This window comes from Aythya fuligula, chromosome 2, assembly GCF_009819795.1.
Source record: "Aythya fuligula isolate bAytFul2 chromosome 2, bAytFul2.pri, whole genome shotgun sequence".
Lineage (NCBI taxonomy): Eukaryota > Metazoa > Chordata > Aves > Anseriformes > Anatidae > Aythya > Aythya fuligula.
In genome coordinates, this window is record NC_045560.1 from 147996212 (window position 1) to 148012695 (window position 16484).

The 16484-nt window shown below is 40.0% G+C and overlaps 1 protein-coding gene across 1 annotated transcript in view; it reads left to right on the forward strand.

Moving 5' to 3' along the window:
* Positions 1-15736, forward strand: part of FER1L6 (fer-1 like family member 6) — a 65156-nt gene extending 49420 nt beyond the window's left edge. The window contains 9 exon segments of the mRNA XM_032181162.1: positions 545-715; positions 1707-1867; positions 4661-4803; positions 5372-5460; positions 7461-7559; positions 9284-9525; positions 9869-10032; positions 11184-11284; positions 15247-15736. Of these exon segments, the coding sequence (XP_032037053.1) occupies positions 545-715; positions 1707-1867; positions 4661-4803; positions 5372-5460; positions 7461-7559; positions 9284-9525; positions 9869-10032; positions 11184-11284; positions 15247-15427 (1351 nt within the window). The 3' untranslated portion in view covers positions 15428-15736.
* The last annotated feature ends 748 nt before the right edge of the window (positions 15737-16484 follow it).

Genomic DNA, 16484 nt, shown 5'->3' on the forward strand with positions numbered 1-16484 from the left:
GAAAATATGTACCGAGTGAAAAAGTAGTTCTACTCTGTGTGTGTGTGTGGTGTTTTTTTTTTTTTTTTTTTTTTTTTTTTTTTTTTTTTTAACATTTTTTAAAGCTTTTACCTGATGATTTTACTGGGTGCCTCCAAATTCCTATATTCAATATTTAATCTGGAGCCTTTAGAAGAAAACAGAAAAGTCTGTTTTGGAGGTTCTGAAAAGTGCACAAAAACTCTCATACATACAGTTTCCTTAGCTTCATAATTTCCATATGTTCACCTCTGTTGGGTTCAGGATAAATCATTGCAGCTGATCCACTCCTTCCCATTGCTTTGTCTGCTATAGGTTGGAATAGCTTTAGAACTGTAGGGGAGGTGATACAGAAGCAGGAGGAAGAAATTATTTTTGCACGATGTGCTTCTAATATGTTCATTTTATTTAAATAAAAAACACAAGCAAAAAAAGTTCCACACATTGTCTGCATGGTATTCATTAACTTAATCTTTTAGGCTTCAAAACTGATTTGACTGCACATACTTCCCAATTTTTGCTGTAGGTCATTTGAAATCCAGGCTACATTTCCCAAGGATTCCTTGCTCACGGTCCTGATCTATGACCATGACTTCGTGGGAACCGATGATCTGATCGGGGAAACTAAAATTGATTTGGAAAACCGTTTCTACAGCAGGCATCGAGCTACCTGTGGGTTACAAAGTCAATACGAAATGTAAGTACCTCTTCAGACAGCCACAGAGAGCAGCACACTGTGAATGAAGGTTTTGAAGGAGAAATTCCAGATGTGGCCAAATATTAAGCCAGCACAGAAGTCACAGGAGGTATTTTAATTAAATTTACCATAGAGCTTAGCAGTAGCTTTGGGTAGCTGCCAAATAGGAAGTGGATATTTTAAAATTAACAACATTGTTTGTTCACCAATTGTTCTAAATAGTAAACAGCTTATATGTATAGCATATCTGCTTGATAAACTGTCTTTGGACAGACATAAAGGGCAAATGGAAAATGGTCTGTTAGGCCACTTACAATAGGGCTTAGCCCTGCTCCCCATTATTGAACTGGAGAAAGTATGGAGAAAGCCAAACAAAAATAACTCTTTGCCCTGGGGTGGAGAATTTTCCTGGGAGGTGAGGATTTGGGATTCTTGTCCTACAATTGTTTTGATATTTTATCTACAAACAAAGGATGGATAAAGTAAAAAAGTGATCCAGTAGCGTGGACCAAGACCCAAGACTCTTCCCTCACCAGCTCCAGTATGAAGTATTTCTTTATGCCCTTGTTCCAGGTCCTGGACAATCTCAGCTTCTCCTCTGCATGTGGGAGCAGCAGAGTACTTCTTCCTTAAACATCCTTCTGGAGGCAGAATGTGTAGACTTGAATCCTTAAGTTAGAACAGGGAATGAGCTGTGGTCCTTCTCCTCTTGGGAAGTATGTCGATGCCTGGGCCACTTTATCTAAGCTGTGGGTTAGGCTGCATCAGCTTCTCTTGTGTTTTAAGAGAAAAGAGTGATTGGCCCCAGGGTCTGAGCACCTGAGAGGAGGTGTCTCCTCAGTGCTGGAAAGTTCAAAGGAACAATTGGGCTTAGCAGACACTGTGGCCACTGGCCATGAAGTGAATCTCTGTGTGGGAAATCCTGTTTGACAGCACACTTTGCTGGAGGAAAACTTCATCCATTTCTCTCCACTCTCTTCCCTCCTTGCAGAGAAGGGTACAACGCATGGCGAGATGCAATGAAGCCAAGTGAGATCCTCACTAAGCTGTGTAAGGACTACAGGATAAATGGGCCCTTCATGCGGCCAGGGGAGATACAAGTAGGAACAAAAGTCTTTAAGGGACAGACGGTCTTCACTGAAGATGAGAATGGTAATGCAGCAGTTCATCATTCTTTGACTGTGTTATAGCAATACCAAGAGGCTGCCCCACCTGCAGCTGGGGTCCTGTTGTGCAGTGTTCTCTAGGATCAGATTATGGAACCTGTCTCTGCTATGAAATATTCATGTAACTGTGGTGATGAGGGCTGTGTCTCTATTACCTAGTACTGTATCTTAATTGGAGAGAATCTGTAGGGCAAAACAGCCGTTGATGAGAACCTAACATCCCCATGGTAGGTGTTAAGGTGTACTTCGGGCTAGCCCCTTCCTTATTCCAAGGATGGGGTGCGCAGGAGCAGTTAGAGTGCAGGTGATGCTTTTTGAACATGTCTTCTGGCTTAGTTTCATCTGAAATTAGAGCAGCGTGCATGATCTGAGGCCCGTCCACACAGCAAACCAAGACATGAGAAAGTCAGAATAACCATCAGTCTTAAAAAAATGTATTCCCCACCTAAAGGAAGACACATAGTGTACACAGAACCAAGCAGGGAGAAAACGAAAAAGAAGTACATATGTACATATGTGAAGTGAGTTATTCAAGGTCAGGCAAGTCCTTGTTCAATCCCAGTTAGGTTCCAGGCCACTTACCTGCCAGTCCTACCTGACCTGCTTGGCTTTCCTCCTCTCCATTGTTTTTTTTCTCGCCACCTCTTGATTATTACTACTTTGACTGCTCTTCTGAAGCACTAACACAATGCTGTGTAAATCCAGGTATCTGGGAAGTTCATGAATCCAGAGGGCAGGACAGAACTTGTTTTCAGGGGTCCCAAATTAAAAGAGGGCAAAACTACCAGGAAGTTGTGTCCATATCGTATAAGGGTGGAGTGGGGGAGTGGGACAGAGCTATCAGTGATTCACTACTACCATTTGAGTAAGGAAGAGAGAAGTGAGGATGGAGACAAGGAGGAATAAAAGGAGTTGGTTTTGGAGACAATGGACACTGTGGAGTAGGGAAACCTCTATCCACCTCTTTGTATTTCAGAACGTTCATCTTTGAGCAAATTCCCTTTGGCAGTTACAAAATATAGGTCTCCCCTCCACTGGAAGGCTACTGAGATAGCATTGTTGGAGGGAGAAGAATTGATCCATTTTGGCTTGTTGGCCTGAGAGAGATTTATGTTTTCAGTGTTGCTGCTTGTTTTCTTCACCAGCACACAAGCAAATGTGGCTGACAGATGTAGATCAAAATTCTGGTCCAGTAAAATGAGCTTCAGACAACCAATGTCAGACAAGATGATGAAAACTAAAAGGAAGGAAATACAGAACCAGATGGCAAAGTCCATCTCCTGAAAAGCTTACTCACACAACTTTTTTTGGCACGTTGTAGAAAAAGTTTACAGCATGCAGTCTTTTGCATGCTCCTTTTCCAGACTGCTGTTCTGACAAGGCAATCTGGTCCTTATTTCCTGGTGAGTTCCTGTGCTGTTCATCGTTTGAGTCTGTAAAACTAACAAAGGCCACAGATTTGAGTTCTAGAGGAGTACTGAAAATGGGCAACAGTAATATTTCTACTTTACAGGTGGTGAAACTTGTACTTGAAGGCCATACATACAGCTTTAAATAACAAGGGAAAGAATAGTTTAACTTTGCTCCAAGAGTATAGAAGTTATATATCTACTCCAAGGTACTGTAAGACTATTTGCAGCCAGTAGGAACAAACAGGCATCTTCAGAAGGTGTGCAACTTGTCTTTAGAAAGGTGCCTGAGACAGAGGGGATGGGTTATCAAGGGACAATCTGTCCTGCTTACCATTGAGGCTACTTGACTGAGTAGGTCAGACTAAAAACCTTGCCTTTAGCTGGATAAAATTAGATGAAATGTATTGCATCTTAAAAACATGGCAGCACACAAAAGAGAGCCAGGACTCGGGACCACAGCGTCATTCTTCCTTCCTATCTGTGCCATTAAGAAGTGTTCAACACCTACTGATTAAACCCAAATGAAACCTTTTATAATTTACCAGCAACTCTGAGATAGCAGCACTCTAGGAAAAGTTATAACTGCTGACAAAAAAAGTTTTACCTTTCTTTTCACTTGGATACTTCTCTCCTAATCTAGGAGATAACCCTCTTCAAATCTCTGTGTTCCTTTTGTGTGAACTGACACAAAAAGGGAAGAAAGAGAAACTCAAGTGCTCAAAAGGCTTCCTCTGCTTTTCAGTATCCACATCACCTGCACTATTAGCACTGTTCCTTCCTTAAAATATTCCTCCCTCCTCCAGGGTCTCCCTTACTTTTTCCTCTATTGGCAAACTGGGCTGCTCAGAAGACATGTTCTTGCCCATAGACTTCAGCCCTCACATTACTGTTCTTCCCCTGAGGTGTGATTTTCTTCTCCAGGGCAATTTTTGCTGTTGCCATCACAAGGCAAAACAAGGCTGTAGATGTAATTTCTAGTGCCTATTTGCTGTTAGCACCATCAAAATCTTGTCTCCTTGTGTTTCATTGGCCACAAAAACCTTACATTTGCAATTTTCTGTAACAAGCGTAGTTCGCACATTGCTTCCATCTTCCTGTTAGAAACAGCTACTCTAATAATAAAATGATTCACTGTAAATATAGATGAACTGCTGTGTGAGTTCTACTTTTCTATTTATCCCTGTGGGTACCCTTATTTGCAACGCACTTTAAGACCCTTCTCTTCTTAGCTGGGGTACATAAAATCATTCCTTTTAACTCAAGCAGGTTTTTAATGACCATCTTATATATTTTATGGAGCATGTTACCAAGGGGGTTAGCATTCTAATTTTGCTCTGTTTGTTCTTTTGTTTTACTCTTTCCTATAGAGGAGCCAGTTGAGTCATACGAACATCTCTCCTTAAAGGTTTTACGTGCTTGGGAAGAAATCCCTGGGGTTGGATTCAAGCTGGTCCCAGAGCACATTGAGACTCGGCCTCTCTACCACAAGGATAAGCCAGGCATGGAACAGGTAAGGCAGCTCAGTGATGGTGTAGTGATGGTAGACCCAAGAGAAGTTTTCCTTTCCTCCAGTTGCAGTGCTTTCTAATTGTATCTGCAAACTTACAGAGACAGTGCCCAGGTGGTGTACCATACACAAGACTTTGTACAGTATCAACCTGCAAATTGTCACACGTGTGTATACAGTGAGTTACCTAAACACACAGTAGCCACTATAAGCTATAAGTGCATATTTTCATTCTATTAAATGCTCTCATTTATTAAGCTAAAACAAACCTTATTTGCATGTGGACTTTGGCTCTTTTCAGTTTTCATCATGTACTATTTTTATATGGATTTTCACTTGGAAGTTTCCAGTGTTTGAGCTCAATTCCAACTTCACCAAACTACTGAGAGATTGATAGAATATATGTAAGAAAAAAATATATTGTGTAGTTTGCTTATAGATTCATTTGTTACAGACTAATGAACTGCTTGGTGCTCAGAGGGGAAGCTGTGTTTTTGGAAGACAGAACTACATTTAAAACCTTTTTAAGTCTAAATTAGGGTTACAGTGATGTTTATTTCTTTTTTTCAAGGGTCGTGTACAGATGTGGGTTGACATATTTCCTAAAGATATGCCTCTACCAGGACCCCCGGTGGACATTTCACCAAGAAAACCCAAAGGGTAATAATACTGTGTGCTTCCTCCCAGTACAGTGGTGTAAATCTTCCAGACTGAGTCTGGAAAGAACTATTAAAACAAGTAACATAGCAAACTTCTGTTTTTCTGATACACATAAATCTAAGTCAAAGCAAAGCATCTAGTTTCTTTCATTAAAAAAAGTACAAGAACCGTTAGTGATTTTTGCATCAAGAGCTTCCACGTCTTCTAGAAAGATACTGCTTTTTCAGAAAGAGATTGCAGTTGGCTAGATGTAAGAGTCCCATAACAGTTCTGATATTATCATCCATTTGTTGAGCTGAAAGAAATAATTCTGTTTTCAAACCCTTCTTCAGCTACATAATGCGCTTAATCACTGGGTGAGATCTTTAATCGGATGCAATGGTGTACCTATGGATTTCCCATACTTGGCTCAAAGACAAGATCAGAAACACATGAAGTAGCAGCACAAAGAGATATGTTTGGAATAGCAGTCTCTCAAATTTCAGATGGATCCTTCTGCTTTCTATGCAATGCTAGACATAGCTATTCAAGTTTATGTAATGTTTGTTAATAAAAAAGTCAAACGAGACAAACAGAGTTCTCAGGTCATCCTTAATCAGCTTTATTCCAATATTTTAGCAAGACCCTTCTTTGGAATTTTACATCTGAAGCAGCATTAGATACCATTCCTGCTTTATTTACGTTTGAACAAGGAGCGATGTAATGCAGACTTGTTTATTTTCACTTCTTTTTATAAAAGCCAAGATTTGACAAAAACAAGAGTCCATGTAACTAATACTTTTCTCAGACCATGAATTTCTGTAATTTTCCTTAATGACAAGTATTTCCCCAGCAAAAATATTTAAAACTAATAATATACACAAAAGCAAAATGTAGATGCCATTTTGTAGTCTACAAAACCAGGGAAAAATATTTACAAATCATTAATTATGAGAAAGAAAGTCAACATACAAATGGAGTCAAACATTTTGCCTGGAAACGCCTATTTAATGCAGCAAAAGAGACTCCAGGCTCCATAAAACCACAAGCGCGTTGTGAAAACTTTTATTTTTGGTGATCTTTGAGTGAACCAGGGTTTGATGGAGATTTGTAGAGGAAAATTTCTTTGTCTAGTGCAGAGGTGTGGTTTTCAGGGTCCACATGTCCTGAAGAGCTCCATGACCTAGGGTACCTGGTAACTTCAGGGTCAAAGGATTTCACACCCGAGATTGATATTATTTCCAAGACAGCATGTCATGATAGAAAAATCATTTGTTGGATTTCCCAAATATACTTTTAAAAAATTTTTGCAGTTAATACAATGACTCAATTTTTTTAATACCAAGTATTTATGTCACCTACAATATCTGTATTTCAGTTCAAACTTCTAGTAAATATTTGTATATAGATAGTGGAAAGGATGGAAAAGATTTATTTCTCTTTATTGTTGTTTCTGAAGATGGTGATTGTACTTGCTTCAATGAAAATATCTCTAAACAGTTTTTTTTTTTTCCTTTTAAACCATTGGATTGCACCAAAGAAAATGGTTTTAGGCATTTCTTCAGAAAAGCGCCTCCCAGGGAGCTCTGATTTTTATTAGCAAGCTGCTTTCTTTCAGTTTTGGAGGCTGCTCTGATGATGCTGCTTATATCGACGTCGCCTTGTTACACTGCAGCATTTTTGTGAAGTGAACTGAAAAGGAACAAGCACATAAAAAGCAAGGAATTTTCCATCTCTCTGAAGCTGGCCATGACCCTGCTGTCATTCGGCATGCTCCAAGAGCGCAGAGGAACCACCATCCCCGTTCCATTGCTACATCCTCTTGTAAACAGAAGGGGCCTGAGGCTGGTGCTATTTTAAGAGTTTTGCACAAATACAACATTTCTTACTTTATAAAAGCATGATTTGGAAGAGGTTTACATTAGCGTCTGACCTGAGCCTGAGTATACACACACCTACTAAAAAAAAGACCATTTGTTAGCATGATCTTAACTACACAAAATGTTTCTTTTCTTTTTCAGCTATGAACTGAGGGTAATTATCTGGAATACAGAGGATGTAATTCTAGAAGATGAAAATATCTTTACAGGGCAAAAATCAAGTGATATCTATGTCAAAGGGTAAGTTCTTCAGTACTTGTCTTCAAAAGGAAAATTATATTCAGTCATAAAAATGATTTTGTGGGAATATCTGAGGAGGTATTTCTGTGACCTTGGTACTTGACTGTAAATGCCTGTCCTAGTTAGTCATGTGTATTGAATACTGCTTCACCATTTTTCTCACTTAAAATCAAGTAACTAAAAAATGGCTGAGGCAGAGATGGCATAAGAAGAGAACCAAACTCACAATTCAGCAAACAGAGACAAAACACAAAATTTGAACTGTAAGGGCTCACATGGAAGTAGAGAGCTATGAAATAACTACAGAAAAAGGAATTATGAGCACAACATAGACAAAAAGCTGGCGTATGCCAGACTATTTCAATGGGAAATATTTTCTAACCTCATGTGGGAGTACGCATGTGTGAATGAAGTCCTGGAAAAATCTGAGAATCTAGGGCACTAAGGATATAGAAAAATTAATTTAGGTTTAGATTAGATATAAGGAAGAAATTCTTGACTATGAGGGTGGTGAGGCACTGGAACAGGTTGCCCTGAGAAAATGTGGATGCCCCATCCCTGGAAGTGTTCAAGGCCAGGTTGGATGCAGCTTTGAGCAACCTGGTCTGTTGGAAGGTGTCCCTGCCCATAGTGGAGAAGGAGGAGGTGGAACTAGATGATCCTTAAGGTCCCTTCCAACCCAAACCATTCTGTGATTCTCTGATTTTACCAGAGAAACTTGAGTTAGTTCTGACTATTGTGTGGTATCAGTCCCTTGGAGAATGTGACATTAGCCTAGATAATTGTACACCAACACAGCCAAATGGTCCCCAGTGAGCAGTAGCAGTTATTGCACACGCTGGCTGAATAAACCTTCCCTTGCGGTTCCCTGAGAGGTGCTACTCTGAAATCCCTGGTGTTCACACATAGCACCTTAGCAACAAACTTAATGTGTTCAGAGGAGTAGCAGAGTAACTCTGAGAACATAAGATTCAGTACAAGCTAGAAACCAAGGAAGTAAGTAGGGAGCCAGCCTCTGTGCTGAGCTGTGTGATAATGTGAGGACATCGCTATCACTGCCAGAACTGCCTGACAGAGGAAGGCCGGAGTGGATATCTGTTTGTTTCTGTGCTTTAATGACAAAGGCACATATCTTGTTATGTTCAGATAGTGCACTCAGCACTGAATGTGTCACCAGGATTTGCACTGGAATTGTTGCTACTTTTCCCCATTTCTTGTTGAATTAATGGGGTAGCAGGAAAAACACCACTCTTTGGGTGCAATGCAAAAATGGTAACCTTTACTCAACCTGAGATGATCTTCAGAACTAAAATGCATAATGCTGGATCATTACCTTGGTGGAGCTCTTCAGAGGAGAAAATTTTGTTTAGGAAAGCATAGTCCTACTGTAACATAGCATTGCACTTCAGATGATATGCACACTATAGCAGAAACCAAGAGAAAAAGACAAGAAAAGCTGGGGAGACTTCTCCAGCCATATTTATGCCATGTTTGTACCCACAGACTGCAACTGCAAACACTACAGACTCTAGGACTAACCACTTAAGCCAGTTTTGGGACATTGATGTGGAATCTGTTAGCATGGCACAACATGACTACAGGGTGATTAGTAAATGTTAAAGGAATGATGCTCTGTTTGCTTATCTTATCGTTACTGAATGACAACACCTTCAGTTCAAACTGCCCTGGTGATGGCAGTGTGTCCCACTATGTGCTTGCCATAGGTGGATAAAGGGCCTGGAAGAGGACAAACAGGAGACAGACGTACATTACAACTCCTTGACAGGAGAGGGCAACTTCAACTGGCGCTTTGTGTTCCCATTCCACTACCTCCCAGCAGAGAAACAAATGGTGGTTAGTAAAAGAGAAAACATATTTTCCTTGGAAAAGACAGAGCGCAAAATACCTGCTGAGCTGGTGCTTCAGGTGTGGGACTTTGAAAGACTCTCTTCAGATGATTTCTTGGGTAAGTATGCAGTGAAACTGTCTGAGCTTCATGTGAGGTCTCTCTATACCTGTATTTTATCAAGGGGTGTACATGGAAGAGCCTGAGACCATAGTCTTTCATGTCTTTCTCTGAGGCACCAGATTGCCACCTTATCCATTTCTTGCAGAGTGAATAATTAAGGACTTGAATGCAGCAATGCCAAGGCAATATAAATGAATTGCTGAGGGTACAGAAAGATGCTTAGCTATGAAGCTTGGGCCAAAATGCTGCATTGCTCCATGTGTCTTACCTAGAAACTGCTGTTTGAATGCCTTTGTGTCTTTCTGGTCTCTGAGTGCTGTCACATCACTTCTCTCTCCAGGCACTCTCGAACTGAACCTGAACGGCTTCCATCGAGCAGCAAAGACAGCCAAGAGCTGTGACCTAGGCATGGCTGTGGCGATGAGTGAAGAAAACAAGATCTCCATATTTCAGCAGAAGCGTGTCAGAGGCTGGTGGCCTTTCATCAAGGCTGGGGAGCTCACGGTAGGCGGCTTACTAGAGATGAACAGATTTTTGCAGGGGCTAATACGCTCTGCTATGATCCTGACAGAGACAAATGCTAATTTTGAATATGTTACCTGAAGATGGGCCACCACTGGCAATCCACATGACTTCTGCATGTGCTTCAGTGGTACTCCCATAAATTTCATTCAGATAATCCCAGACAGACAGTTTTACCTTTTTTTCCAGTTCTCTGCCCCACCCCCAGAGGCAGGCCGTGAGCAAAGGGCTGTGTGGGACTTAGCTGCATGCTGGATTAAATCACTACAACTTTGTATTTTTTCTTTTCTTTCTTCTACTGCTCATCTTCCATTACACTGGATGGGCAGAATGGAAAATCAAGTGCTTCCATGAGTGCAAGGGGAATAGATTTAACTCATATTTAGGAAGCTCTAACTTCTGTAGCTGAAGTTATGGCTGATACTAAGGATACAAGTTAACTCAACTTATGTATTTCTTCTGCATGGTGTAGCAAACATGATCTTTTACTGGTGATAATGTTTTGTGGATTACTAAAAAAATCTTAATGGCTTATTTCAATGGAAACAAGCACTAGAACAGAAGAATTCTGGAAATTATTGGTAAATAATTGGTAATAAATTATTACAAAAAATTATTAGTAAAAAAAAAAAAGAGCTCTAGGACTTCATGACACTTTCTGCACACAGATCTCATTTCTAGTCATCTGCTTTTGTGAGGTATGAACCCAGTGCACAATCACTTGTGATGGGCTGAAGTTCCCCCTGTTGCTGGACTGCACTTTGTCCAGCCCAGGCACCCATCTCCCAGCTCAGCCATTCAGCTCTGCAGGGACACGTGATAATTGGAGTGAACAGGAAAAAAAAAATTGCAAAAGGCCTTATCAGATGAATTACACTATGATTTAGGAAGCAGAAAATATATTTCTGGAGGAAAACCTCTCTTTCTTTTTGGTCTCTGGGTGTAAGTCAGGGATTTGGTGCCTAGGTTTTCTTTTGTGCTTTTTCTGTAACTGCAAATACTTTCTCTTATTTTCTCTAATCAATTTCATTTGCCCTCAGCTGGTTCCATAATTTCTCCACAAGCCAATTCCTGCTGTGATTTAATTATAATAACCAAGTAATGGATGCTTACGTATGATCTCTCTGATCCAGGGCAAAGTGGAAGCTGAATTTCACTTAGTCACAGCAGAAGAAGCTGAGAAGAATCCAGTAGGCAAAGCTCGAAAGGAGCCAGAGCCCTTGGAAAAACCCAAGTGAGTAGGAGCATATTCATTAAAAAGCTGGGGCAGGGGTGTTCAGCAGCAGTCAGGGAAGAGCTCTCCTTGCTCTTCTCATTCCTGCTATAAGCTTGAGCGAGCTGTTTGGCCATTTTGGCAATGCCAGGCCTCCTTGTGACAGAGCTGGTTGATGGCACTCAGCTGGCAGCACCTTGCAGGTGAGCTGAAACATCTTCCAGTGGAAGGCAAAACAAAGCACTTTGCTGCCCATTTGTCCTCAGTAAGGTTTCACACACAGACTCATTCCATAGCTGACCTGGTCCATGATAACCTCTTTAACCACCGTGATTTATGCACATACCTGACACTTTATTTTGGCCACAAGTAAATATCAGAGAGATTATATTTACTATATTAGGAGGATATACGTAAGCCATTAACATTTAAGTGCTTTAAAATTATTGTATGCCATGTTTGTGTCTTTTATTTTTTTTAATTGGGTTGTTATTAATCTGACCGTTAGGAGGCAGAGTCTTAGTTATAGGAAATAAGGATTATCCACAGAAATTTGGAGGTATTTTAATTGCTACTTATCACTGAAAAGCTGACCTCTGCATGCATCTGGTTCTTCTTGGATAAATTAATCACATGCGGATAAAGGCACATAAAACATGAAAATCATGCCATACAGGAACCATATGACTTTAACATATGTCTCTAATTTCTTTGTATTTCATGATCAAAGAATGAAGATGCTTGTTTTTCATCATAATGCCCTTTAAATAGGACATTTTAAGTGGTTTAACAAAGGCAGACGATCTAAAAGGAGCATTTTATCTTTCAGTATTTACCACATTAAAAAAATATATTATCAATTGAGACTTTTGCATTCAGAAAAAAATGTACTTCTAATCTATTTTGGTTCAAGTAATTTGTTCTACTAAAGTAAGGAGTTAGACTGAAAAAAAAAAAAAAAAAAAAGAAATTGGTATTATATTTCCTGCTACCAAAGCTTCTAAAAATAAATCGCAAATCCTAAAGGTAATCATTGCACATTGTTTATTCTTCATTTGTTTCATATACAAACAAATGTTGCAGAATAAATATGAAAGAAGAGAAAACAGCATGAAGGTAGAATTGCCAATAGCCATATAAAGGATATGAATTTTGTCTGAAAATTAGAGTTAACAGAGACTTATTGAGAATTAGCCTTAGAAAAACTTTAATCAATTGTATCATTGAACATCTTTCTTTACCCAAGGGCAGGATGAACTATACGTGACAGATGTCTAAAAAATGCCCAGTAATGGGAACTGCAGCATTTTTATTACATAGGAGGGATGACTGAGACAGATCTGAAATACATGTACGTGTGAGAAGCAACCAACCTAGGCAGTTTTAAGAGGGATCATAGGGTGTAATAACAGAACGATTACTTGCCCCAAGGATGTCAAAAGGATGCACAAAGCCACGCTCATTTTCAAGCTCAAGTCATCAAGCCCAGCCCACGCAGCCAGGCAGCCTGGGGCTCCAGGGCACCTTGAATTTTCACCTCAAGGACATTTTTGTGGGTAATGTGCTGTGGTGCCAGAATGTGGTCACTAGCCTGGTGGCCCCTTCACTGGTGCACAACCAGCCTGGAGGTGTTTCAACCCAGATGCAGCAAAACCAGGGTCTTCAGATCTTATGCTGAATAACCAGGGGGGCTTCACATCCAGATTTTTATGTTGAAGTACACAGGAAACACATGGCTTGACCCAGATCTGTGCTTAATTGGGATGTAAGCTTCAATTAAATTCAGGGTGGGACTAGTCCTACCTGACATTATCCATCTCAGAAGCAAGTAATTTGGGCTCCTGTTGTAGTTACCCACATACAGATGGAGGAGTCATCCTATTTACTCAGCACATATCTTAGGATGGGAGCAGTGACCATCAGGAAACTGGGGAGAGAGGTCTTCTGCAAGGTCCTTCCTCTCCACGCTGACTGCACCAGACTGGACACCTGACTTTGAATGTTAGGCAGAACAAATCCTAAGGTTAAAAAGGTGCTATCAGCATGCAGATAGTAAGTACATCAAGACCAAATACTGGAAAGAAAATAAAATAATAGCTGAAGACATTGTATGCCTCGGTTCCATAAAGCTGGCATTAAAGTTTACCAACTCAGTGCCACCATGTGTAGTATGGACTAAGTGGTTCACACATACACAACAGTCAAAATCAATTGAGAGATGGCAGACAACTGTTTCTGCACTTCAAATAAGCTCTCTTGAGGAAGAAGAGAGTCTCTATATCTCTGTGCCAGTACTCTAGGTTTGCACATTTGTTGACAATACATTTCCAGATTGTTCATTTTAAAACTGAATCATGCAAAACAAAATATTTTGAAAAACTAAATTATATTCCAGGAGCTACTAGGAAATGGCACTCTTTAATGTACCAAAGAAAAGGTTGACAAAGATTAAATGTCTGAGGACTAAAACAAATGAGAAATAAGGTGCATGGTTGTTAGCAGTGAGTGTAATTTCATACTGGTAAAGCCACCGTGAGGTTATCCATCTCTTCATCTCAGCCAGTCAAGACAGGATGCTTTTCTGGTAGATGCTCTCTGTTGTAACAAATACACTGTTATAGCTGGTACTGAATTCTGTTGCCTATATTGCACAGAAAACAAATTAAATGAGCCGGAGTCTGGCTTTTTTTCCCCCCTGTCCTTAAAGTTATGAAAAGCCCTTTAGGTGGAACACATGGAATGATGTTTTTGTTACTCAAGTCTGTGATTCAGTCAGCTTTGCTCTTTATCACATCCACTTTTTTACAATTCCTTTTAACCTGGAGGGCTTATTTTCTTTTATTTATTTCCAAGCCATTTCTATCCTTACTATAATATGGTCTTTAATTAAAAAAAATATTCGTTTGACCTTTAGATTTCCCGTGTCTGTCAGATTGGCATTCCCCATCATGTGCTGAATACTGAATTCTCCAGATAACTAAGACATCATTTAAATTACTTAAACAGCTTGCTGGAGTAAAACATTACTTTTTGTGACCCTCAGTCTTAATTCTCCTTACCACTGTACCATCTGCACAATTACAGTGATATTTGATAACAAAGAAAGCCTGTACCCAATTTTGCTGATATTGTTGCTTGACATCACTGCACTCTGCAGGTCATCCCTTCACACACTGCTGACAGCTGTTGGCTCAGCTCATCGCAGAGGTAGGGCTGTTGAAGTCAGAGGCACAATGCCGGAGGAGAGATTACCACAACATTTTTCCTAAGGGGAATGTTGCTTTCCTCTCCATGTGCAGCTTTGCTGTACAGTGTGAAGAAACTGATTACGGAAAAGATTATGACATGGGACAATATTTGGAAGAAATACAGGGTTGTGGAGTGCAGATATGCCCCACCAGAAGGTGGCCCTTCTTCCTTTCATGTACCCAGGCAATCTACCTAGATTTTGAGGTTCCTCTCATCTCCAGTTTTCAGCAGGCCTGTTTTAAAACCCCTTCTGACAATATCTCATTTTGGGCTGTATGCTGGGCCTGAGCTGACTGCCTGTTATGGCACAGTGACTATCACCAAGCAATCACATTTGGTAGTGACTCAATTACTCCTTTTGCAATGCTAAATTCTTTGCAATGAATAGAAAGCTTTTGTACTCAAATTTAAGATGCTTGCATTTCTTCTTTAGGATTTTTCACCATCTTTTCTATATTTTTGAACCCCTCATCTTGCCCTAAATTGGAGTAATTATGAAATATGAACTGGAATTTCATTCTTAGCTGTGTGTGGAGCTAGGGCCTGGAGACAAGATGGATGACCCGAGAGTAGGTAAAACTCACAGAAGTTCTCTCCAAATCTTTTAGTGGGCTCCCACGAGTTAAAGGTCATTTTTAGACTCAAATATATATTTTGCAGTGGGGTAGCTTTGGAAATAGATGGATCTGCCTTTACAAAAGTTTTTATTTCTTTTCTTCTTTCTTCCTCCTTAGCCGACCAGACACATCCTTCTCCTGGTTTGTAAATCCTTTCAAGTGTTTGTATCATCTGATCTGGAGAAATTACAAGAAGTACATCATCATTGGCATAATTCTGCTTATTCTTGTTGTCTTCTTGGTGCTCTTCATCTACACAATGCCAGGTGCAATCAGTAATAAGATAATTGTAGGATGAGCATAAGATCATGGCTCTCATTGTAACCAATCATACACAAACACTTCAGTTAAAAATAAAAGTCAGGCACACAGAATTAATGAACCTGAAACACATCTCATTTGTTGTAAATAAAAAGCATTACTATTCCTATGAGAAATAGGAGCTGTCTTAGAATATTTTAATGTCTTACTTCTTTGGCTGTTCATTCAGACCCTGCCTTACTGCGTATTCTCAGCACCATCCTGATGTTGCTTTAGTGGCAATGACAGCTTGATTCTACACCTAAAACTGCATGTAAAAGTAAATTCCTTAATGCTGTGCAGAAAGTGATTTTCCAATCAAGTATTTATTATTATAAACAAGTAATTAAATGTTGAGAGCAAAATCTATACACAATCAAATGTACAGTTCAGCTGTTGCATAGTTTTGCAATTAATTATTTGATTTGTTTTCAATGATTTTACAATGGTATTATTATTTTGAGATAAAAGGTTTATTAAAAAAATCAGAAGTTCAATTGCCTTGTTTGATGCTGTAAGCAGAATTCATCCTGCGCCTCCCAGTAGGTGCTCTGTAAACACTTGTGAGGTAAGGGGTGGTGACGGGGGGAGGTAGAAGCACAGACAGAAAGAACTTTTTTCAGCTGCAGTTTGAAAGTGCTGGAGGTTGCTGGAGGGGAGGGATCAGGAAGATGAAGACTCAGCTGCAGGTACTGTGGTAGCAAATGATCCTTGTAAAGGAGAGGGAACAGGGAGGATCCTGCTGCCTGAACAGAGGGAACAAGGAATGGAAAAGACAAACAGTGCAGAGTGGAACATGTTGTGAGGGATTAAAGAAAACAAGGGATAAAACCTTACACAACAGTCATTATGAAGATCCTCATCCTACTTAGAAATACAGAAAATGCTGCAGCCTGTCATGCACAAGGAAAGGCCTGAAAACTTGAGGTCTGCGTGGCCTTAAATAAGCAAATATGATTTTGAAGTAGGTGCAAAAATCTCCTGTCCCATCCATGGTCAGACCTTGTACAGATGGCCTTTGAGAAATGCCTTCCATCATGCTGCACTCATACAAA